The following is a 24,493-nucleotide window of genomic DNA, read 5'->3' as shown; positions in this document are numbered from 1 at the left end:
CTTTACCCTGCTGCTTTTGTTCATCGATCAGTCTATTACAATAGCATAATAGGCAGACAATATAACCCTTCCAAACTAGAATATTCGTCAAAGTTTTATTTGTATTGATAAACTATGAAGACTTTAAATAGTATGTTTTGAATCAGATTCTTTTGGTAACAACTCTTGACTCCTGTTAATTGCTTGGAAAAAGAACAGATTCAACTAAAGGCTTCGATTCATATTGGTTTATTGTTTTTTCCTCTTCTAAAGTGGAACGTTAAAGGAGGCAGTGATGTGTCAATTAATTCGTATACTTTTCTATGAAAACAGGAAATTAATTATGGGAATAGAAGTAAAGTTAACCGATCTGCCAGTAAATTGATCAACGTGATCGGCATCTACGAGATCGCGTAATTTGCATTGAACGGCCATTCGTGCACTTTAATTATTTCACCGCTCGGGTCACGAACCGACGCGCTAATTATTCCAGCTCACCGACAGATTTCGTTGGTAATTCTAATTTCACTGGTTGGCCAAGCTGTCGTCGATTTAACCCGTGGCCATGGCACCAACTATTTTCACGGAAATCCTCTACGCGAATCCAGATTCGAAGGGCATAAAAAATTCCTGAATCAAATCTCGTATATTAAAGAGACGAATAATAATTTCCATAAGTATCGAAACACTGGATCCGATCTCTGGCATTGAACATACACGTTATATATTTTGTTCCAATGCGTGCGCTACACTGAGAAAATCGAAAAGGAATCTCAGAGGACTTAAAAATCAAAGCTGCAGCGCTTCTCATTCGTGACCCTTAAGAATTTCAGCGTCGTAGAAGGTATATCTTTGGATAACGGGAAGCTTGGAATAATCTGGGCGTACGTGAAAATTTAAAGTCACGATTCGGAAAAGCCGAATAATCTGCGCGAGCATGCGCATTTGTGTACTTGTGTTGGTGAGTACGATAGAGGGGCGAGGGGAAAGAGAGAGAGGTAGCGAAGACACGTTGGAAAGAGAAAAGAAAGCTTCGATGATATCGAGGTACGGACTCGTAGAGCATACGTATTGGCCTGCATACAAAGAGGGCTCTAATACGAGTTGCTGCACACAGCTGCGTTATACTGGTGCACACAGCTTTCCAGGGACAACTTTTTTCGAATTCAAAATGCCGCGATGGTCTCTACTGGGCGATTCCGGACACGTCACCGTGAAACCCCAAGAAACATTTGCGAAACTTACATTGTCTGGCCAGGTGTGCAAATTGTATCAACTTCAAAGCTCTCCCTACTTTCCGACTAAACACACTAACAAAACGTTCACGTTTAATGAATACAGCTTTACCGTCATCCTCTGCGAACGAATTTACTTTGAAAAGGCAGAAAAAAATTAAATAAGCTTCCAAGCTTTTTACACCTGTTTTAACACCTCCCTTTTTGAAAGTGTAATCGATCTCTGTTAATGAAGTTTTTATAGATTGTAATGACACTATTGCTATATGAAAAAAAACAATACCTCGAATATACATATATTGTACCAGTTGAAGTAAGTTAATTTGGTTAAGAAAACACAAAAAGTATATTAAATAGACACTAGGTGTTCAACCAAATATTTGGTTAACCACCACCATTGTTAGTACGCAATTTCAATTAGTTCGAAAGATCATACTGCATGCTTTATGAAATTGGGGTAGCATTATTAATATATTCGAAATTAGCTGGTACAAAGGGAGAATTATTCATCGAAATTAATAGCAGACGTTTTCTTAATTTTGAAACTGTCAAAGGGAAAATCCATAAAATATATAGGGAGAAAGCCTGTGAAAGTGCGCGTGTATGTGGGTCCGAGAGGAAAAGAGAGATGCGGATTGATTGAGAGAAGTAGCTAAGTGAAATATTCAACCACCAAATGGTTTATGGCGTGTTGTTCCGAGAGGAACTGTGCTGGTGTTTTCAACTAGTAGTATCGATGCTCGTTTGTTAGTGAAAATAAAATGTACACGCGCGTGGAATGGGTCAAGCCAAACATGGACGGAGAGTTTGGGGGACCTTTGTGAGGCGCGACAGGATGAAAATGGCATTTAATGGATGGTCGCTCGTCGAACTATTTGCATAGAGTGCAGAGGCATCGCTCAGCTTACACCCACCCTACCTTGCGCGCTAATTTTACTGTACAAACATCCTGGCTTTTTGTTAGAAATTATACGTGCATCAAATACTACGTGAAAATGCCGTTATGCAGCGAGCTGAAGCAATGCGTAGCTACCCAGCCTCCTCTCCTCCCACTTCCGGTCCCCTCAGCTTCCACCTTCGCGAGCTCTTGCACGCTAAATTCAATAAATGGAGGTACAGGCCCGTGAATATACGCGTGTTCACACTGGGACTCCTGCGTGCGAACCAGTTTCTACTTCGCGGGACTCCAATTCCTCCTCCCCCTCCTCCCCTCCCCCCTTCCTTCCTCTTTAGCAACGTTTTAAGGTATAATTATGTATACCAAGCCGTTGTTCCAACACGTTTCGCGTGAAAAATATATCATAATTTTAAAGCGAATTTAATGAGAATTGTGTTCTTTTGAATTTACTAATTATTAGTAAAGGCTAACGCATTAAAGAATGTATAATGTGACAAGAAATTGTGTACGAATCTTGAAAAGCGTTATCGATTCAAAGACTGAAGAGTTTTCTGTAAAACTACGTACCACTTTGCGATTCCACTTGCACTTTAATACATTTTTCACATAGTGCTAGAAAAAGCTAAAAATTGCTGAAAGTATACAGGCAAGAATTTTACTTTTTCGTGTATATTTGAATTTTTTATTGTGACTTGCATTTAAGCAGAATTCAGTAGAATTTCGAATTCGTACGTTTGACTATATTTTATTTAATTGATTTTCTAATTTGAAGAGAATTTACTCTTTTGGCATATTAAATCTCTAAGGAAGATTAATTATTAATTATTTCACCCAAAAATACTCCCGTAATATAACGTTGGGAGTGACAGAGATAAACAAATACACTGTTGGATGAGTAAATATACGTTAGGGGAGAAGATTATAAGGGACTAGGAAGGGAATAAGATCGAGGAGGAGTCATCGGAAAGAGAGGTATAATCTCGAGGAAGAAGGGCATTTTATCACTCATTAATCATTTGTGTATACCTCCTGACTGGACTGAGAATATAAGTGGAAATGTGGAGAGAACGCGTTATACATATACGTTAAAAGGACACGAGAGCATGGCACTGCCATCTTGAACATCCTAGCAAGCGTTAGTAGTTCAAGATTACGAATTCAAGCAGACCGTGCTCGTCGAGTGCTTCATTATTAATAATAAAGCATATGTCGTCTCGTATCCACGTTTGCTCGATGGGTTATCAAGACAGTGACGACGATGATAATCACAGCTTTGAAAGTCATTTTGTTCCGGACGTCGAGTAACTTTACCCAGAAGACCATACATTATCCTACAGAAATTATGCACGAAAATCAGTTTTCACGGTAAATGGCTTCCCTTCTTTTCGCAATCTCGTGGCTATCTCTCAAAAAAGTTATTATGGCTTTTCATTTGAGCCGTGTCAAAAACTCAAGGAGATATCGTGATTTATGGTAAGAAAAATTGTGTGATCTCTGCTAGTCGCGACGTTCCGTCTGTTAATTGGCTTTCAGGAGTGGCTGGCACCGAGTTTGCTAACGTGTCGTCTGAAAAATAAGGGGCTTTGCAATAAAGAAGTAAACGAGAAGCGGGCCGATTGCGTGCCGTTGGTACGCGCTGACAAGGTGACGGATGTCTGGCAACCTTTTCCCTCGCAACCGTTGTCACGAGCTCGGGGATTACGGGCTAAACGAATAATGGCTCGATCTCCCACTCGCCCTTTTGCATCGGTACCTCTTACCCTCCTGCCTGTACCTATCGTACATATTGTACTCGCTATTTACGACCCCCAATCGCCCTTCTAAAATTACCCCTTTCACCATTCAACGACATAGTATAACCTGCAAGTATCATGCTTTATCCTATTATACTCTAATAATATTAATATTCTTTCACGAAACACTCAAGACGATCCTAATAGCACTTAAGCTCTTACATCGCCTATAAAATCCAAGTAATAAATTCTGCGATATCTTTCATCGGGTAGTTTATGTTAATCCATGCTTTTAATAATGTTTCTGTAGCTTTAATAAAGCTCTATCTGGTATAATAGTCTGTTAACTGTTTTATTGTGTGTATATAATATAGAAAAATAGTACAAAGAATAACTGCATATATAGATATACATATGTTCCAATATTAATTGGAAGTTTGTGAAAGAAAGGTAGTTTGGTGAAGCAGAGATTTATGGGTTTATCCGAGATACTGTTGTAGGCGAGTATTAACTTGGGGGTGGATGAGGAGCGCAGTGAATTATCGGGTGTCGCTCGACACAAAATAATAGTTGGCAATCTGAGACGATCAATGGAAGAACGTGAGAATTTGAAACAGCCGGTTTGGTAAGGAGCTTTGGAATTGGGTTCGAGATAGATCAAGGTACAGTAAGTCAAGTAAGTACGCGCGCACAGTCGGTCTTATATAAACATAGTTTATTAAAGGGGGTTCATAAGTCTTTCGCGAGTTGATAGTAATCACGTGTTCATGCCGCAATCTTAAATAATAAAAAAAACCACCTGTCATCGCGTTACGCTTGATATGTCCATTTACGCGGTCATTAAAATATCTTTAGCGTGAACTTGTGCATGGGATAATTTATTTCAGAGATATCTATACATATATACATATTATTTTAATTAATCGGATTACGTCTTTACGTGACTTTCTGAATTCAAGCCTTTTATAGGTGACCTCTTTTAAAGAACGCGCTTTAATAAATGGATCGTGCTTCCCGTGGAATTGTTTATCGATCCTGGAGAGAGTTTTGCGTTTCTCGATGCCTGCACCATCCGGCCAAATCAAAATGGAAATGAAATTTATAATGGATCTTGTGCAGCTAGCGAGCTAACCAGCTGTTAATTTCATTGCAAGACGTTAAAGCGAGCTAAAGTGAATTTATAAAAAATCCTACTAATAATTTTCAATTATTAGTAGCATTCCACTAAAAGCAAAAAGCTAAACATTTAACCATTACTTTTAAGTTTCTCGCTACGCAAAGTTCTTCGAGTGAAATATTAGTTTTACACTTAGTATCATGGGTATGGTTTTTCAACAAGATGTTGCAAGGTGCAGAAAATGAATAACTATATATTAAATACGCAGTACGAATTAGCTATAATTAGAAGCTTTGAAATTTATCCATTGTAACATTAGTACGTAAAACCTGACATGAATTATATTAACGATTTGTTGATTCGATATTATTTCTCGGTTCGTGCATATGACCCTATATGTATGTCTAACGGACTGACAAATCGTGCGCGCTGGTAGTTTAGTGTCGTTTAGTTTTGCGTTTTTCGAGCGTAGCGATAAGGCAGCCGTGAAAAATCGGTCATACCCGAGGTTGTCAAACTAAAAATACTTCATACCAAAATTGAACGCACATATTATACGTCCTATCATCTAGTGAGCCATTCATCCATTCATCAGGTTTATCACCATGTTCGATTTGTTTCCAATATTGACAAGCAAACACTTTCTGCATTCTTTTCAATCATTCATTCTATGGCAATCGGAAGAATTGATCATACACATTCTAAAATAACCACACACTATTTTATCTGTGAACTTCTGGAAGCTCTGACTGACGCCAATTTTCAGTTTAAAATAAAAAAATTGGTAAACTGCGAAAAGTTACCAATTAAAATATTGACCGGGTGTTTCGCATTTTTTTTTGTTTCAATTTGCCGATAATTTAAGTATTTTATACCAATATCAGTGACAAAGGGCACGAGAATGAATGTAGTGTAATGCTGAAAAAGCTTTGTTTTATATTTCAAGTTTCGAGTACTCTTAAATCATTTGGAGTAGGCGTATTTTTAAGTGACGACGTGTGCAATCACGTATTTGGTGCGTTTATTCTCGTTTCAGACTTTTGCGCGTTAAATCGTGTTGAGTCGCGTTAAAAGTTCGTGGAATGTACGGTGCTCCGTGGATAATGGCGACTAGTGAACGCATTACCCAGCTTGTGTTCTATCCATTTCACTTATACAGAGTAGTACTAACTTTTTTTGTCTCGCTTTTGTTCACCATGACTATATTTCGACGACAAGCTAACATGAAATATATTATTAATTAAAAACATCCCGGAATAAATGACAGTAGTGCATACTACGTTTATTTTATTTCAAATTGTTTCCAGCTAATGCCACGCATTATTTGACATGCGAATTCATTATTTGCTATAATTGCTTTTGTCGCCACTTTCAACCATCATTATTATCTATATTTATAAATGCAACACTTTTATACATTCATGCTTATATATATACATATACCAAGTTTATAGCTTGTAATAATAATGGGAATTGAAATACTGATTTTTGTAAAGTATTCTCAATTTATAACAACGAAACAGACTTACTGCTAACGAACGAAATTTCAATCTAATTAATTCATTTAAAAGATAATATTTTGCATTTTATATAATAATATTTTCTGCAACGTCTGCTTATATTTCGATTCGATAAAGTTATATCATCAAAGACTAAAATATTTGCTAAAGACGGGTTTCTCTCACGGCTTAACCTTCTTTTAAAATAACTTTTTACGTTCCATTGAATAAATGTAAAAGATTATTCTAACTTTATACAAGCAATAAATTACTTCGAGTTTGATAAGCTATTAATAAGAGAACCATCTAACATCAGTGGAAAATCTGAAAAAATCATACTGATTCTTAACATCAACAATTTTTTATTTTATGATCGACATATCCAGTTTATTATTGCTATAAATGTTATTACTCAAAATATTATTTCGCACGGGATGATTGCTTAAAGGATCACGCTGTGTGATTTAAGGATAAGAGAGAATTTGCTGCAGCTTAAGGGAAAGTTGCTATGATAGGAGAACGGGCAGAAGGATGGGAATACGAGTAGGAAAAGAGTGAATAAGGTAGGACGAGGTTTGGTAGAATATAGGTAGGATCGTTTTGCCTCAAGCTCTTGCATCGTGCAATTCGGCTCAAGTATCCAAAGACGATAACAAGCCATATCCTTTGCAACGTACATAAACTATATAGAATGTCAAACTTTCTTGCTGTTATCCTGTTTAGTTAACCTTTACATTAAGCTGGAAAAAACTTTAGTAACTTGAGGCAATATAAACCAATCAAAGGACCATTTCGTTTCGAGCTAAAGCATTAGTTTCTTGGTGTCTATGGAGGTAATGGACAAGAAGCTTCAGTTACACAGTTTGTGTAACGTTAATTTACATGAATATTATTAAGATGATTGAGAATAGTCTAATAAGAGCGGACTTAATGCTGAAGACCATTGGTGAAAATTTCGCTAGTTGAAAGGCTGCTGCAGCTAATCGGATTGATGGTATTCGGTGGAAGGAAGTGGCGCGTTGGGATTTTTTTGACAGTGATGATGGTATGACCGTATGGTTTGGTTGCAGTTTAGAGTGACTCAGCGGTGCACGGTAGCCGGCATACGCTGTTGTCTCGTGCAGGATGTGCCATAAGCGCGTTATGCAGTCGGCGGGATACTCTGAAAGGAAGGCAGCTATAGGGTAGATAGCTGACTGGAAGGATATGCGCAGACCAGGACGACACATCGGAGCTTACAGCCTGCAACTTTTCCCATCAGCGCACAGCAAGCTCCCGGCTTGTTATGCGAAGCTTGAAGCATGTAACGCCAGATGCCGCATATTGGCTCACACCTGACCCACACCCCTTACCCCTACCCACTGCCCATTCTCATTCCACCCTCCTCCTCTTCCTTTCACTTCTCACCCCCACCCCTCCTCTGTCTCTAGCTCTCTCTTACTCTCTCTTTTATCCCCTATCCCTTTGCTTCGCTCTTTCACCATCTCTGCCACTCGACTGCAAACTTCAGCCACCACGCCTGTCTAGATTCCAGACGACTCCACTGGATCCTTTCCGCTAAAAAATGGCTCCTCTTGAAATTACTTTCTCCCTTAAAAATTCTCATCAAAAATATACTATGCATAGCGCATTAGTTAGCATTATATTACCTATGAAAAAAGATCTCAATTTATGCAAGCTTGTAATAGCAAGCGGAATGGAATATTATTAAATATAAACGTTTCCCTCTTACGCTTCTTCCTAAGTTCAAGATTTGCCGAGTTTCTGTGTACATAAAATTCTGTTTTGAATGTTTGTCTAACGAGTGAGGGCGAATTGTGCGAGAGGAAGATATATAAAGGTAGAGAGAGAGAGAGAGTGAGAGGGGGGGGGGGGTGAATCTACGTTTACGTCAGTGTTCTTTTAGCTGGCCGGACGAAACCTCTGTTTCCACTTGTTTTCTTTAAACGGATTGCGAAGCTGAGCTCAGAGGAAGCTCTTGCTTCTTTCATTCCGGGTGATTTTTTTGCAGTAAGAAACAGAATTCCCATGTCGACACCAAAGTAAACGTAGATATGTTTGGTAGCGGTCTAGCAAGGTGACGAAACTGATATTCGTGACTTTTGCTGCCGCATACCCAAGTCTACCATCCCATTTATAATCAGATCTAGCACTACCCACACATTCTTGTATTCGCATCACCCACCCACGCTCTTTTATTTTCTCTTATTTACGCTTTATACCTTATGCCATAGCCGAAGAATTTAATTCCTCTGCCGCCGGTGCATTTTTCCAACGGCTCGGGCAGTTCTTCCCTTTCAGTAAACGCGTTCACAAATACACGTGAACATAAGCACACCCATCCACCCACACCGAAATATGCTCGCTTCTGTTCTTTTGCTTCTCACATCGGTCCGTGGTGCAGCGGTATTGAAAAAACCCTATACACTGAACTATTGCACTTTTGTCGCCGTATGAAATTTAGGATTATCCGGGAAATTCTGTGTAAAAACCACGCTAGACACCGAACTTTTTTAAGTTTTACCTTTCATTCCCACTGTCCATCGCTGCCAGCTTTTTTCTCTTACTCTTTTTACGGGATGGAAGAAAAATTTCACGACACAGCGCACATCTTGCACAGTGTTAACTTGACGTCAAGTAGCGGAGTAGTGTTCGTGGCTATTGCATATGTAATAATCTGCATAGCATATATATATATATAATATTAATAATACATAGGCTGCTGGGGTTTGTTTGCATTATAGAGCAATATTGCGTACGATATATTTAATGCATGACCTGATAAAAGTTACATGTAACGAAAATATGCTATTTTGTTTACGTTACGTGTATATACGTACAAGCACATGTAAAAAAACCCAGCGCTAAGTTAGTTTATAACAAGCCGCATGATTAATGAAAACAAGGAACTTGTTGTCGGCCTTTCCCAACGCATTTCTTAATTCGTATGTGGTACACGCATTCCCATGGCAGATTACAGCCACGAGATAAAGATTTACATTTGAAGGTTGCTTCAACGAAAACTTTCCGAGAGTTCAGGTCGAAAGAATCCCAAAGGACGTAAGCTGCTGTACCAAAAAAAGACAAGTGAGTACGAGCAGCTTTTAAAAGCAGGAAAAGAAGTAGGATGAGAGAGGGATGGAAAGATGTTTTTATATTGCTTGCCTTATTTATTACTGCAAGAGTATTTCAAAAGTTAACTCGATCGTCCCGAGATTCTCGTCACTGGTCAAAACTCAGACTCTGCATTGCGGATTTGGCGTTAAAAGCAAAACCAGAGGCATTTTTTACAACTTACTCCGAGGATGGTTTTTCTAAAACACATTTCAGAGTAAATATTAGAGGCGACTCTGAGGGGAGGAAGAGGCGAACAGTAAATTTCATTCCAGGATTAAGGACAGGAAAGAACAAGAGATTCCGGGATCACTTTATTGTTATTTAAATATGCATTTTGCGAGAGGTAGAGAAAAGGATTAGCGGACAATTCTCTATGAACAACCGGCCATTCCAACGGAAACAATTCTACTCATATTTTCTCTATGGTAAAATGTAAAATATAATATATTCTTTAAATGTACGAATAAAGATTTAATATATATATATATATATATATATATATATATATCGGGTTTCTTCGTTCAAGGTCAGCGATATAAACAGAAATGCTCATTGATCTTAAACTTTAGTTGAAATGGCGAGGCTGGAAAACGCGATTGCCATCAACTGTCCTACTCCAAGTTCGAAAAGTCGAAGATTTTCTGAAGTTGACCAAGTTCCTTATACAGACGCTTGTCACCCGAGATTTCTTGGTACGCTAAGAGATCGTTGACGTACGTACATTTCTTTCCTTAGGATTCTTGAGGTTTTTCGTTGAAATTATTTAAAGTGGAGGAGAGAAGGCATAGAAATGGTGTGAGAAAGAGGAGAGGAGAAAGATTCGTGTAAAATTACTGCAAACGGGAAACAGGTAATGCAAAATTAAACTTGCACGAAAAGAGATTAAAACTAAAAGTTCGTAAGGAAGGGCATTATTTAAACGAAAGATAATTAAGCTCTCTTCATACTTACCTGCAAACAGCATTTTCATTGTTTTTGACTATTGACGTAAGGCTGAAAGGGCTAAAATTATTCGAGCTTAAATTTATCCGTCCATCTAGATAAATTTAATTTCAAAGTATAGACTTTGAATGAAATTGTTTGAGACGCGAGGTTAAAGTAGCAGTCAGGATTTAACAATTCGTTACAATGTTCAAGTTTTATAAAACAATAAGTTTTATAGTCTATCGCCGTGATTTCTCATTGTCTCGAATAGTTTACTTAAACTGACAATTCAAGGGTCTTCGCAAACTCGGCGTTAAATTGAGGATCAAACAAGATATTTTTATCATATACCGAAATGCTGAAATGAGAAAGGCATTCAATATTTACTAATAAACGTTGGTATTTTCTCAGCAAACCTTTTTCGTTAAACTGCACCAAAAAAGGTATATTTGCCTAGTAGATTTTTCGCGTATCGAGTATCAACTGACGTGGAATATAATACACAAGTACAATGGCCCGTCCGGTTTTCTGGCAATACAGAGGGACAAAGATGAAACCGCGGTGGCCAAATACCAAATGGCTTAAAGGGAAAGCCTGGTATAGCAATGAAAATAATAAGAAAAGGAGAAGCCGAGATCCAAAGGGGGGTATCAATTTTCAGAAAAGTCGTATCGCGCTTTTGATGGTTTGGTAGACCGAGTCGTTGTGGGTTTGCTTTGAGAGGTCGAGAGTGGCGCGTCTGTTTAAGTGCAAAGCTTGAAGCTGCACTGGTAGCCGTGAAATTTAAGCAAAGCCACGATGCGCGAAACCACGTGGCCCGTTGCAGGCTGCAGCACGACAATAACTGGAAGTGTTCGCTCCAGTAATCACAGACAATGCGTGCTCGTATTCTCGCACGCCACCAGAGCATTATCTGCGCGTTACACCTCTTGTGTGATGACGCGGTGTACTACGAAATTGCCTGTACATATATGCGTACTAGACTGCTAACGCGACAACTTACAGCGGTTAAACCGAAATCCAACTGAGATCTCCCTGCTCCTCTCCGCTAACGAATATAACAAAAGTGCGTTATTACGTCATAAGCTCCCCCTCCCCCTCCCCCTTCCATCTATTTCTACCTTACCTAATCATGTCCTTTGCAAATTGCTCGATTAAAATTCTATGCTTGCCGCTCGTACGCGCGGGCGAAAAGAAACTGGAAAAATTGTACTTGGATATTCATAGAAGTCTTAAAAAGCTGTTTGCAAAGGGGTTGGTTAATATAACTGGGTAGCCCGAGTTGGTATGGCTTTAACAAGGGGAGAATAGCGTAAACGGTAAAAAGAAGAGAATGTAATTTTTGCCGGCACAGAGAAGCAACATCTTTGGAGTTGAAAAGAGTGCTGAGAGGGTTTCGTGGACGAAATGTCAATTTGAAAGTTCATCTGCGAAACAACGTGTGCTCTTACCCCCCCCCCCCCCCCACACGTTCTCTCCGTCGAGAAGTTTACAACAAAAATCGCAGGACGAGTAGTCGGTGAAGCCGCATGCGGCGGACGGCCTGTTACCTGAATTTCTTTCCTTTTCTTTTGATTTAAAAGTAAAAAGCTTCTGAAAGAGAAGACCGGCTGGGGAGAGAAGTCTAACGGCACCAGATCGAAACAAGCGACTTGATTTACACCTTTCTCGCACTTTTACCTCCTATTCTATCTTATTCTCATTTGTCCGATCTCCCCTAGGCACGGATTACGTTTGGTACCACTTCGAACGCTGATAGAATTTTATTTTCTCGAAATACACTGCCACTTCGAGATAAAACGATATGACTTTTACCTATATGTATACAGAGAACTCTTTTTCCTCGTCTCAGAGAAAAAAGTTTTCTATATTTTAACAAACTCTGTGCTGTACCATCAACGAGCTAGCTTAATAAAATGACAAACATAAGATATACAGAAATATATATGGTTGATTTTAATATTTTATAGTACTTGTGCGAACCTCGAAATGGCCCTTTAGAAACGGATCGAGTATCGTAAAGTTTCGACGTGCATGTGTTAATCTGAGCAAGGGGCACTTTAGGGAATTTCAAAGCAAAGACGATGCAAGGCTCTGGTTTCATTCTTTGACATTCTTTGGTCGAGGTAGACCGTCAGATCCCATTGCTGATTCTTCGTCACCAAAGCTGCTTTGAGCAGCGACTGTCATAAAGCTCAGAGAAACGGCAGTAATGCAGAACGGCTCGCCTTTCCTTTCTGTTCTAGCGTCAAGACGGATATGGATAGCGAAGGTGCAGTTTCCAGGCTCTACATTGCTTACGCGAAGAAGGAAGACAGCGGAAACTACAGCTGTGCTTTAGCCGATGTAGCAGCCACCACCGTCTCCGTCCACGTCTTAAACGGTTGGTAAAACAATTTCATTGCCCTTTAAAAGAAAACAAAAAAAAAAAAACATTTATCGTAAAGAAGCGAAAATACACATTTCATGTCCTCATAGCATATGAAAAGTTTACATTATATTTGAAAATAATTCTAATATAAAACATTCTCGTGCACTGTATACAGCTGATGATAGAGAGTCTCAGGAGGTAACATGTCAGCAGGATGAATGAATAGGGCAGATATGGAAGGAATCAAAATTGTGCGAAAGTCAAGCTGCTGTTGGGTGCAGATAACGGTATCCTGTCAGGTCCTACGTGGGACAAAATGGCGAAAGCGAAGGCAAAGACGCTCATGCTCGTGCACCGAGCATCCATGGATATCATTTTCCAGCTTTTTGCATGGTCAATAATTGATTCTTCACGGCTTTTCAGCGGCTACGGTGCCTCTTACGAGCTTCGACCCTTTTATCGCGCTTTACTTTCCTTTGCCTTTTGTCTGGAACGTGACTCTCCACGAACCTAAGCGAGAGCAAGTATGGATGAATAATCAGGAGATGGGGACGAATGCTGGAATGCTGAAGTTTCTGCCGATGACGGCTGGCTCGATTGTCATTCCGCCTCTGACTTCGCCCCTATTCTCCTTCAGACGACTTTTCTTCAACTCTCCTTTCAAATAGCTCGAATATTCCAGGAAAATGACCAGGTTGGTTGCTTCTCTCAGCAATGGCGAACGACCGCACAGACTGCAAATTTTCACGCGAATGAATCCTGGTCTTCTATGATACTTTAAACTCCAAGCACTTGCTGTATTTTATTCTTACCCATTTCTACCATATCTTATTCTCTTTCATACCGATCAAATTCTAATGAAGTACCAAAATTTTTACTGAATTTTTATTATCTATGAGCGTTTAATCCCTTAGTCCTTTAATCTCTTAATTAAATTAGTAGATAATATCAATTTGCAATTTCGAAAGTGTTAAAATCATCAAGAGAGCCTATAGGCTTTCGTTAAATTATAGATTCGTATTAAAATGTTTCCCAAATATAAGGAATAAAATATTAACGCTTGTATATACATATATATATATACACCTTCAAACTATTATTGTTTGACAAACGGGCACCATAAAGCAACAGACATATTAAATAACAAAACCTGTGCTGACGCAATACATATGTATAACAAGCATAACTGTCATTGGAATAAAATTGTTGATCGTTATAGAACAAAACGTTTAATCGCACAAACTTTATTAGTATTATAGCTATATATATGCTGGTGTGGCGTATGAAAAGTGTAGTAATTCTTTCATCGCGTCCAGTATAAAACACTATTTCTGCATTTTCATGTTTACTTTTGCATATTTCACTACTGATACAGTGCTATATCAGGCACAGGTTTTATAAAGCTAACTTCCAAATTTTATTCTTGTCCAGGCGGCTATTTAGCGTTCTGTGTCATTGGTCTCTTATTGTTCCTTGTTTGGACAACGTCTTTCCTAGGAAGTTGAAGCAGGCACACGCTATTTCGTATGCCCTGGTAGCTCCCTACGCTTGCACGACGTATTCATGGAAAAGTTGTTGAGAAATATTCAGACGACCTATTTCTTTCTCCGACGAACCGCGTCTGTACCTTTTCTTCGCCTATCTCGTCCAGCGTATCAAGCTGCTCTCATTTTCTGGCAGTGATCTTCGGAAGTACAGAGTATTGCATAAAACTTTCATACGCTAGCGAAATCGCATATAAGTCGATGGACAGTCGATAGGTCAAATTCGATCTGCCAAGGCATCCTGTACCCTTTTGTCTGCTTTACGCTTCAGCTGCGGGGTCGCGCGTGCCCTGCAAAACTTTTCACAATGTATAGTATACACACACACACACACACATATAGAGGTATAGGCACATATTACCTACCGACATACTCAATCTGCCAATACCTATTACTTCTTTCAAGCCCCTCTCTTTCTATCATAATTTTCAACGAGTCATAAATAAACAAACCGTTTCATTTGCATTATTAAGATGATTTTAAAGTCTATAAGGATTCTCGTAATTTGTGGTAAAGTTTTTCCTGGATGAATCGTTCGATAGAGAAGGAGGTTGAGGGGGGTACTTGAAACTTTTATTCCGTGATTCAGTGGATATGGAGACAAAGCTTTGGTTGAAACGAGAGTGACGCGAGGAGAATCGAAGGGAATAATAGACAGGCGGTTTCGGGGCATAAGAACCCGATAAATGCGAGCGGCTTTGCGCTCGATGCCGTAGAAGGTATTCTAGGAAAACTTTTAGCGAGGAGCTCAACTAGTTTCCACGAAGGCTTTTCGCGCTCGGCCACATCGACGCGACGAGCGGAAGTCGCGAGCGGTGCATTATTTACGACGGATTACTGTCGCCTGGTGCACCACCACTACCACCACCACCTTCACCCGTTACGCTATATGCCAGTTGGATCCTCACGATGGTGTTTAAAGCCTCCAGATAGAGCTGCGAGGATACTTGCTTGCCCTCGTTCGCGTCCCTACGATCGATCTCAATGCTAAAGAATAGCGCGCTTCTTCATTTTATCTAACCGTTCCTGTCCACGGATATATATTCCACCTCCCTTGCGGAGAGACCTCTCTCAAACATCATTCTACGATCCAATCCACTTTTCCCTAAAGCTTTACGATATCGTATTAAAAAATGTCAAGTATTATAAAACTGTCTTATCCATATTTTGCATTTACCGACCAATCGCGATCTGTGCGTGCGCTTGTTTTCCATTTCACTTTTTACTAATTTTCTACATACGTAATCCTATAAAGTTGTGGAACGATTTTTGGCTTTTTACTCGGTTAGGCTCCCCCTTGATAAACGAGCATTTTGCAGCAAGAGTTGACTCACTTACATACATACATCAATCTGACGGGGAAAGTGGTGAGGGAGCAGAGAGGCAGACATTTGTTAGCAATTTAATCGGTTTGTTGGCGAGTACTGGAAACGTAAGCGAATAACCAAGATAGATATTATTTTGATTCGATCGGACATTGTCCTGAGCGGTTGATCGATGGAGTGCTCCGTGGCCAATTGCAATGGGTTACGAGTCTAGGTTGGGCCATTTCCAGAATATAGGGGTTTGGGGTTGGTGGTGGGGGGGGGGGGGGGGAGGATAGGGAGAGGTAAAGCTAGAGCTTTATGTTAGTCATACCGCTGGGTGTCATGTATGCGATGGGCGGCACGTGTCGCAGGGTTATTACCTTGAGTGTTGTATGCAAGTAGCTACAAGGGAAGCGTATAATACTGGAAGTAATGTGAATTTGCTTGACAAGTAGTCGTGTACTCTCGGCTCGCATTCCTAAGCAGTTTGATGCTTTAGTCGTTGGCTTATCCCCTCTTGTATATAAGAAACTCATTTCCTCGCATGGTTTTACCTTGCAAGAAGCGCCAGTGTAGCGTAAGAAATCTTGAGAAATTAGTTTTGTCAAAACGCTCCGCGAAATAACGACCAATACTCTTGGAATTGCAATTATGTTGCGTTTTTCAGCAAGGTTTCCTCTCAAGGCAGAGCTTTGGCTTGTTTTCTTCTCGGCTCTTGCCATTTTTCTTCTAGCAAATTGGTTTATAAAGATTCAAAGCGGCGCGCGGCGTTCTGCATTCAAACCTGAATTCTTCGTTAAACGGAGTGAACTAGGTTGGAGTTAAGCATAGTAAAATGTGGCCAAAGAAGGTTGGGTATGGAGAAGCGCAAAGAAAAAAGAGCCCCGGTTTAATTTCGAGGCGAGTATATACGTATAACGTCCGTGCGCACCTCGTCTTTCTTTTTTGCAATTAATATACATTACTCGGAAGGTACGGTGCAGTTATTAATTAAATGTGACCCGAGGTAGAGATGGAGCACATTACTCGACACTATCTTCTTCGCCGTTTCTGCACCGAGGCTGTTCTACTTCCTATTTATATCCCTTCCATCCCACTCTAGCAGCCTCTTACACTTAGGTCTGCGACTGCCTTTTTTCCCTTTTAGATACTTTTCCAATCTTTTTCGCCCCCTTCGTCCAATCAATCTCCTCTCATTTCCTCCAATCAAATCCACTCCAAGCCTAATTCAAGCAGGATCGATTATAAATCTTCCTTTCGGACAATTAAGGTAAATTAATGCTTATATCTATATATAAATTGTACCATGGTTATCTTAAATGATTGTAAAAAAAAGAAGAAAAGAGAGAGATATCGGTAATCCATTTGACATCTGATTTTAGACTTCCAATGAAAGAGTATGCCAGACGCTAAAAATTTTTGATATAACGCTGCGAAAATAAGTATTATTCGCGCCTATTAATTCAAATCAATCGGAACCACTTGATTTATCTTCGCTGCTGGCGAATTCATTTTATTAGGTGACAAATCCAATAATAGATGCTATACCGTTAAGCGTGAGACGACAATCGATCGCGTTAAAATCATTCGCGTGGCAAATGAAAAATCTATCCAGCGAAAACTAGGTATATTATCTGAAATGTCTGGAATCGATATAAAAGCTAGAGTTATAACCATATAAAAATTTCTCATATTAAAGTATTAGATGTATAATATGGAGGAATATTATATGAAGAAGGTAGGGAGAGGAATGAAATGAAATGAAATAAAAAAATGTCAATGTTTGCGAGTGGTTCGAAGGGTGTGGGGGTGAATGAAAAAAAGAAACAAAAGGGGAGTAGAAAAAGATAAGTGGAAGAGCGAGGGATTGGAGTAACCGGTTGGTCGCGTTCTCGAAAATGAGCAGTTCTTGGCCCAGTTAACGTCTACGAGGAGACGAGGAAGTAACTACATATATATATATATATATATATATATATATATATACACACACATATATATAGAGTCGAGAGGAAGAGAGAGAGAGAGAGAGGTCCTGGCGCTGGTAGGTCTCGGTAGGGGAGATTATTTCGCGGGGTGTCACGCCCGGCCCATTAATAACTCTAGCCACAAGATCGCAAGGACATCGTCGTGCTGCTTCTCCTTCTCCAATCGTTTCTTCTTGGGCACACCTCTCCTCTTCCGTTTCCACAGCCGCCTTTCCTCTTCTCCTACCATATAGTATATATACCTGTTCTCCACAGCGCGATGTCGACGGGCGTGAGCAGTTTGCAAAGCTCTCCTCGCGAGACATAGTTAACAGGGACGCCATGTATATAATACACCGGGGGAATCCCCCGAGGGTGCTTGACAGCTCATTTTCCATACGCTTTTTTTTCTTACCCATCTTTATATGCGTACCGGTTTTCTAGCGAATGTGCCAGAGCGAACTTCTCAAAGTTACGAAAGTCCTTGACTTTTCTTCCCTTCGCATACATATAGTGCTCATTTTCACTCTGCCTTTTTTCACGACCGTGCTCTGCGCCTCTCTATTTTTCTCCAACCTCGCAGCTTTCGACTAAATTAAATTAATTAACGATTCTCACGTGCTCCTGAACCAATTCAATTGTAGATATATATATATATATATATATGTAAGCATCGAAGTAGTTTTAGTTTGGTGATTAGTGCGTGTCAGAGCCGATATTGCCCGAATAGAATTTGCGTGTCAATCGGTTATAATCTATCCAGTAGTTAAACCAGGTAATACATAGGCATACTGAATTCTGTTGACGGAACATCCAGAGCTGTGCATGCTCAGAGAGTATTATCGGTATCTCAGGTAGCGGTTCGACCGGAATATATCAGTTAGTTCGCTGTATGGGGCCCGAATAATCATATAACTAATACGTAATTAATCGAACACCTAATCCGAACGACTCGTGTGTACGAAGCTGCGATCGAGAACCGCCGGGATTACGTTGGATGATCGGGAATTCCGGATGGAATTTCTCTTGACACGAAAACGAGATTCTCGACAAATAAAATGAGCAATTGAAACGCTCGGCTAAGCTGCTAACGGGATTGAAAAACGCGTTAAAACTATCGCAGCCTGCTATCTCTATCGAACAAAATAAAGTGCAGCAATTTTCACGAAATTCTAACTTCAGCACTGTCAAATTTTCTATTCGGTTCATGGCCAATGAAAATTGCGCGCGATGCAGCCTATATTACACACAATAATCTATTACCTCTTTTAAATGTGAGTCTCTCCGCGCGCAGTCCTTATAAAACTTTTACCTCTGCTTTTCGAGCGGTGTCGAATCGATAAGGGAACTCTTCCCTGTCAAGTGGATGAAAATGCTTTTCAGATCGCGATCGAAATGCTTCTTATCCAGACGAGATTCGAGCGATCCAATTAACGAGGCGAGAAAAGATTCGAGTCTGAGAACCAGTTAAATCGACAAGCAGGGTAGGGGCGCGTAAACAGAGTTGTAAATTTTTCTCGAATCTCGCCAGGAGTTCACTGGATGCCGGAAGCTTTTAATTGAATTTCTTCCTCATGAGAGGTCACCGTTCGCGTCGAATTCCTCCTTAAAGGGACCGACCGACTTGGCCTGATTAAGAAACTCGCTTGCCAGTCGGTAAGCCGATACAAAAAACCTGAAAGGATTAGTAGACGCCCAACTCTCGCACCCGTGAGAAATTGCTTATTCTGCTTATATATATATATATATATATGTAGTATTAATTTACTGCTACTGGTATAATGCAAATTTTGCATCATCCTTTTCCTACTATTTCACCATACGAGTTTCGAAATCTAATTAGTAGACTGCATACAAATTATGTGTAAGAAGAGTAAACTAATATTTTAGACTGACTGACAGCTTTTTCGTTGACTTTTACTACTCTTATCCATGAAAACTCACCAAAAATTCATACAAAAACTTGTCTAATTAAACAAGATTATTTTTTCATACTGTAAAAGTAATAGGCAAGTATTCGTTTTCTAATCTATGAATGATATCCAAATGCACTTTTTTTTAAATGTTATCTTAAATCAACCTGCATTAACGTATATAGCTATAGCTATGGCACTTGTGTCAGACTTCATAACGATAAAAAGTTTCTGGGGTAATTTCAATCGCGCCGGCTGAGCTATAATCACGCGATGGATTGAATTAAAAGTATTTAAGCTGCAGAAAGAGACTGATTGAGGCTTAGGAGAATATCAAGAGTCGTACATTAATCTGCCTCTAATCCTTAGGATTTTAAGCAATACTCTCATTCCTTTCTTGGTTTAAACCTATCTTAATTGACTCGCGTCACTTTCTTCTTACCTCGTCCTTCGGCTAATTTTTCCTCCTTTTCTCCCTCTTTCAATCCTGTTATTCACACGCGATTTCTCTCTCTCTCTCTCTCTCTCTCTCTAGGCCTTCTCCTACTTTTCTAGAGTCAATTAAATACCTGTCTTTCTAAAATCTGAAACGTCAAATTCTGATCAATAAAGTTTTTAATGTCGTTTCTAATTGAGTTTTCGTTTTACAAAGCTTATTTAAACTCAATGAAAATCGAGGAGTAAAATATTCTTGTTTTCTTTATTATTGCAGGTGAAAATCCAGCAGCGATGCAACATGGTGGCTGCAGTTTACCGAGAGCAACTTTTCTAGTGACGACAGGTCTAACGTTAATTTGTCTTCTGAGGTGACCAGGATGTCACTTCCTTCTGGGTACCACAGCCACATTGGTGCTATTGGCTCTTTCTCCATCAGTCAGCCTACCACATGAAGAAATAAGAGTGTGAGGAAGAAAGATTGCAATGTTCTGTTCTACTATATAATCATGAACACACCACGGATAAAAGAAATCAAATCTTCCGCAAGCTGACGAACTTTGAAGGATCGATGGCACAAGCAACGTTCCTAGTGTTCTGTTACTAAAAACTCTCTCTCTCTCTCTCTCCCTCCTTTCCTGTGAAATATCATTTTACCGAGTGGGAATCATAACACTGATGCTCAAAACGAAGAGCCTAATAACCAAACTTTGTGCACGAAATTATTTCCTATAACTTCAGCGCTTCGATGATCTTGAACGAAGTCTCGTTGAAAAGTGTATTTTAATATCAATGCCACGAATACTTTTGAATAGTGTTCAAGAGTTGAATCGACGAATCAAACCGAATTGGTAATAGGACTAATAATAATCCTTCTAGTGGGTAGAACAAATTTATGTACGTAGGAAAATGTTTGAATCTCACAATAACATCTCTATACATATTTAAATGCAGCTAACGATGGGACTGACTATACTGCGCTTACAGATAATCAAGTTCTTGCTCGATCCGATGCGATAAAAATGTGAAATATTAAAAATTAACATTTTTCAGTTATGTAAAAAGTGAGGAGAGAAACTGGGATAGAGGTATCAATCGAGTTGCCCAACATATCATTCGATTCCATGAAGAAATCGTAAAAGCAACTGAGCATTGAAAGTTATGGAGGTTTGAAGCTCAAAGAATGATATAAAAATCCTTATAGGTATGAAATTGTAAATCAATCCTAAACTGGTGCGAAATTGTACAATGTGTGTGCTACATTTAGAGTATGACTTTGCGAACGAGCTACAGTTTCAACGGAGATTTATAGCTCGAGGCCTGTTTGCAAGGAGCAAAGATTAGACACTTTAAGTGGAGAGCAGTGAGCTCAATGCACAATAAGTATAAACAAGCGCGTCATTAACTAACTGCGCGATATAAAGCAACCCCTTCTATTATTCGTGAGTTTATTCAGTGTACAGATATTGGTCGCTCGTAAAACTTGGGATCACTGCTAAGACTTCGCCGGTTTTATGTATTCATTCTGCAATATTTTCTACCCTTCATCGTATCGAGCTCATTGAAAAATCAATAAATTTACTCCACTTACAATGCTGCATCATTATATCCTCTAATCCGATATTCCGATACTCTTTTTGATTCGACGCGTCAACAGACGATTTATTTTATACTCTGATGAAAGTTATAAATATATTCTTAAAACCACGCACTTTTGGTAAAATTTCTTAATATTCGTATAAGACGAGCAAGCTGGCATATTTCTCAAATTGGATTAAATCAAAACCTCTTAGTTATTAAGTAATATTTCGATGCACCAGGGAAATCAAATGAATGTGTGGAGGGAGACGCCACGAGCGCAATTTTATTACGCTCGTGTAGAGTAGGACCATTTATCGGATTAATAATTTTGATTTGTAATCGCGTTAAACATCGCCCAATTGAAAAATAAAGCAAAGAAGCAACATACACACACTTAACCCTCGTTAATCAGTCGGTTTGCAGTGATAATAATTTAAGTCGTAATTTTATAATAAAAAAGTACGAGATAAATGATGAAATTTTTAAGCTCAACTATTCGTTCGATCGATCGACAGCGATGCTCTGACTGTCATCGAAAAAGCTGAGGCTTTCGCTATTCTTATAAGTTTTTTGTATTTTTTACGCGAAAAACAAACGAAAAAACGAATAGGCTGTCAAAATGATAGAGGACGTACTATATTTTATTTGTACAAAAACCACCGTACTATATACTTATGCGACTTTTTGGAACGATGTGTATGTATACATACGATATAAATATAGTATATTTATGTAAAAAGTAAGGTATTAGTTTATACTCTTGCGAGCCATCCTTCTCAGAATCGTGAGACTATTGGTATAATTTTAGCTGGAACGCTGATGATGCGAGTGTACGACTGACGAGTAACTCTATCTTTGCATACGTAGGTTTATGAGACTGCTGAGGGAGAGATAGCGAAATCAAGAGAGATGTGTGTATGTGTGTGTTAGGGAAGGTTACGTGCGTATGTTACCGCGAGCATAGAGAGATATATATATATATATATAATATATCTGCGAGAGTGAGTACCTCATCGTCGCTATTTGTCTGTATAGCAACTCAAGGTTAAATTATAAGATATTTTAAATTATTATTTCAAAGGTGCAGGGAAAATGCATCACCGTTATACGAGACTCAACCTTTCATCAAGCTATGTTTTCCAAATGACTTTATCGCTCTTTGCTCTTATCGCACAAATGATCGTTTATGTTTTCTTCTTCTTATCCTCTTCTCAATTATTCAATTGTTATCTCTTATTATCCATATTGTTGAATATATAGATTAATTGAACGATAGTACATTTGTATTATAGTATAGTATAGATTATCAAAAGTTTGAAAGTAAAAAATAAAAACTGTTGAGCTTTGAGAGATAGAGAGATAGAGAGAGAAAGGGAGAGAAAGGGAGAGAAAGGGTGAGAAAGGGAGAGAAAGGGAGAGAGAGGGAGAGAGAGGGAGAGAGAGGGAGAGAGAGGGAGAGAGAGGGAGAGAGAAGGAGAGAGAGGGAGAGGGAGGGAGAGAGAGGGAGAGAGAGAGAGAGAGAGAGAGAGAGAGAGAGGGAGAGGGAGAGAGAGAAGAGTAGCTATACATATAAGAGACAAGTAATTGGAAAACAGAGCTTGCTCAATCATCATCCTATTCACACTTCATCATCCATAATAATGTATATGCGATAAAAGTATAAATAACTAAAACGAAATGAATACGATGGGAGTTGTGAAATATAATAAATTATCGATATACTATCAATACTGACTTGCGAAACTATTAAAGACGAACTAAGGATGATGCGAATGCTATTATAGAAAGTTTTTAAGAGATTCGGAGTGGAAAGCCCACGATCGTCAGTATTCGCTGTTCACTATTTGTAAGATTCGGCAAGAAAATACAACAATAAAAATTATAGTACTTAATATGTCTTTTTTATCATTTTACCAGCAGAGTTTTGTATTACCTATTATTACTCTAGAGAGTAAGAAAATTATTAGTATTGGAGTAGGGAAGAAAGGAAAAGTTTTAAATCAATACTTGCCAGAAAGTATAATATAGAATACACAGCAGGAGGAATGCGACGTGAATCAACACGAGAGTCCTCGAAATGACTGTGAAAATAAAACTTATAGAGACGCGCGAGCAGCGATGAGTAGTTGTGGTTAACAGCAGACGGCGGTTTTATCGCGGGCTCTGTGTGGTAAAAAGTTAACACGTGAACGTGGTACAAAAAAAAAAGGTGTAGGGAAGCCGTCGACGCGGTATGTTTCGAAAGCGCTCTCTTTCAGCTACATTCCTCGCAAATACTAAATCAGCAAGAGGATGATGCGAGACAAGGGCTGAATACTGGGCCGTAAAAAGTACACAGTAGCATTCGAACATTCTTCAACATTTGCTGGTCGGTCAGTATGTACACATACATTTTGTCGACCCTTTCGTAATTTCGCGAATGCCACCCGGCACAGTAATGCTTCTTTCACGTTTGTTAACGGTTAACCAAACTCACTTGAAGCTCACCTCATTGAGCTGGTATTTTTCCTTCTTTCGTTCCTTTCCACATTGCTGCTTTTATAGTGCTTCGATATTCTACCTGTTTTTGCTCCAATTTTTTCTCCTTTCACATCATCAATCTGAATTTATGATTTCTCTTCCTTTATCTCCGTTTCGCGCCTGCCGTTATCGAAGCCATTTCTATGAATAATACAAGCTCGCGAGTTTCGGGATCAAACGCATCGTACCCGTTTTGGATTATACCGCAAGATTTCCATCTCGGGATGCATAAATAGTTAGCGTTCATTTGCTACGATAGTTTGCCTGACGCGCGTAAATGCATTGCATCGTCAATTTGTACCACGTAATTAAATGTTACTCTCCTCCGTTATACGAATTTTGCTCCACGACGC

The 24,493-nt window shown here is 39.2% G+C and overlaps 1 protein-coding gene across 3 annotated transcripts in view; it reads left to right on the top strand.

Moving 5' to 3' along the window:
• dpr14 (defective proboscis extension response 14) overlaps window positions 1-23,541 on the top strand; it is a 130,050-nt gene extending 106,509 nt beyond the window's left edge. For all 3 annotated transcript variants that reach the window (XM_066746680.1, XM_066746679.1, XM_066746681.1), the window contains exons 7-8: window positions 12,749-12,885; window positions 20,317-23,541. In XM_066746680.1, coding sequence (XP_066602777.1) covers window positions 12,749-12,885; window positions 20,317-20,414 — 235 coding nt within the window. In that variant the 3' untranslated portion in view covers window positions 20,415-23,541. The remainder of the gene's footprint in view (window positions 1-12,748; window positions 12,886-20,316) is intronic.
• Window positions 23,542-24,493: the final 952 nt, after the last annotated feature.

This window comes from Prorops nasuta, unplaced genomic scaffold (genome assembly GCF_024137725.1).
Source record: "Prorops nasuta isolate Cenicafe-Biocafe unplaced genomic scaffold, Cenicafe_Pnas_1.2 PNAS00003, whole genome shotgun sequence".
In the NCBI taxonomy this organism is placed as follows: Eukaryota; Metazoa; Arthropoda; class Insecta; order Hymenoptera; family Bethylidae; genus Prorops; species Prorops nasuta.
The sequence above is the reverse complement of the archived record's forward strand: the minus strand, read 5'-3'. Positions and strand labels throughout refer to the sequence as shown.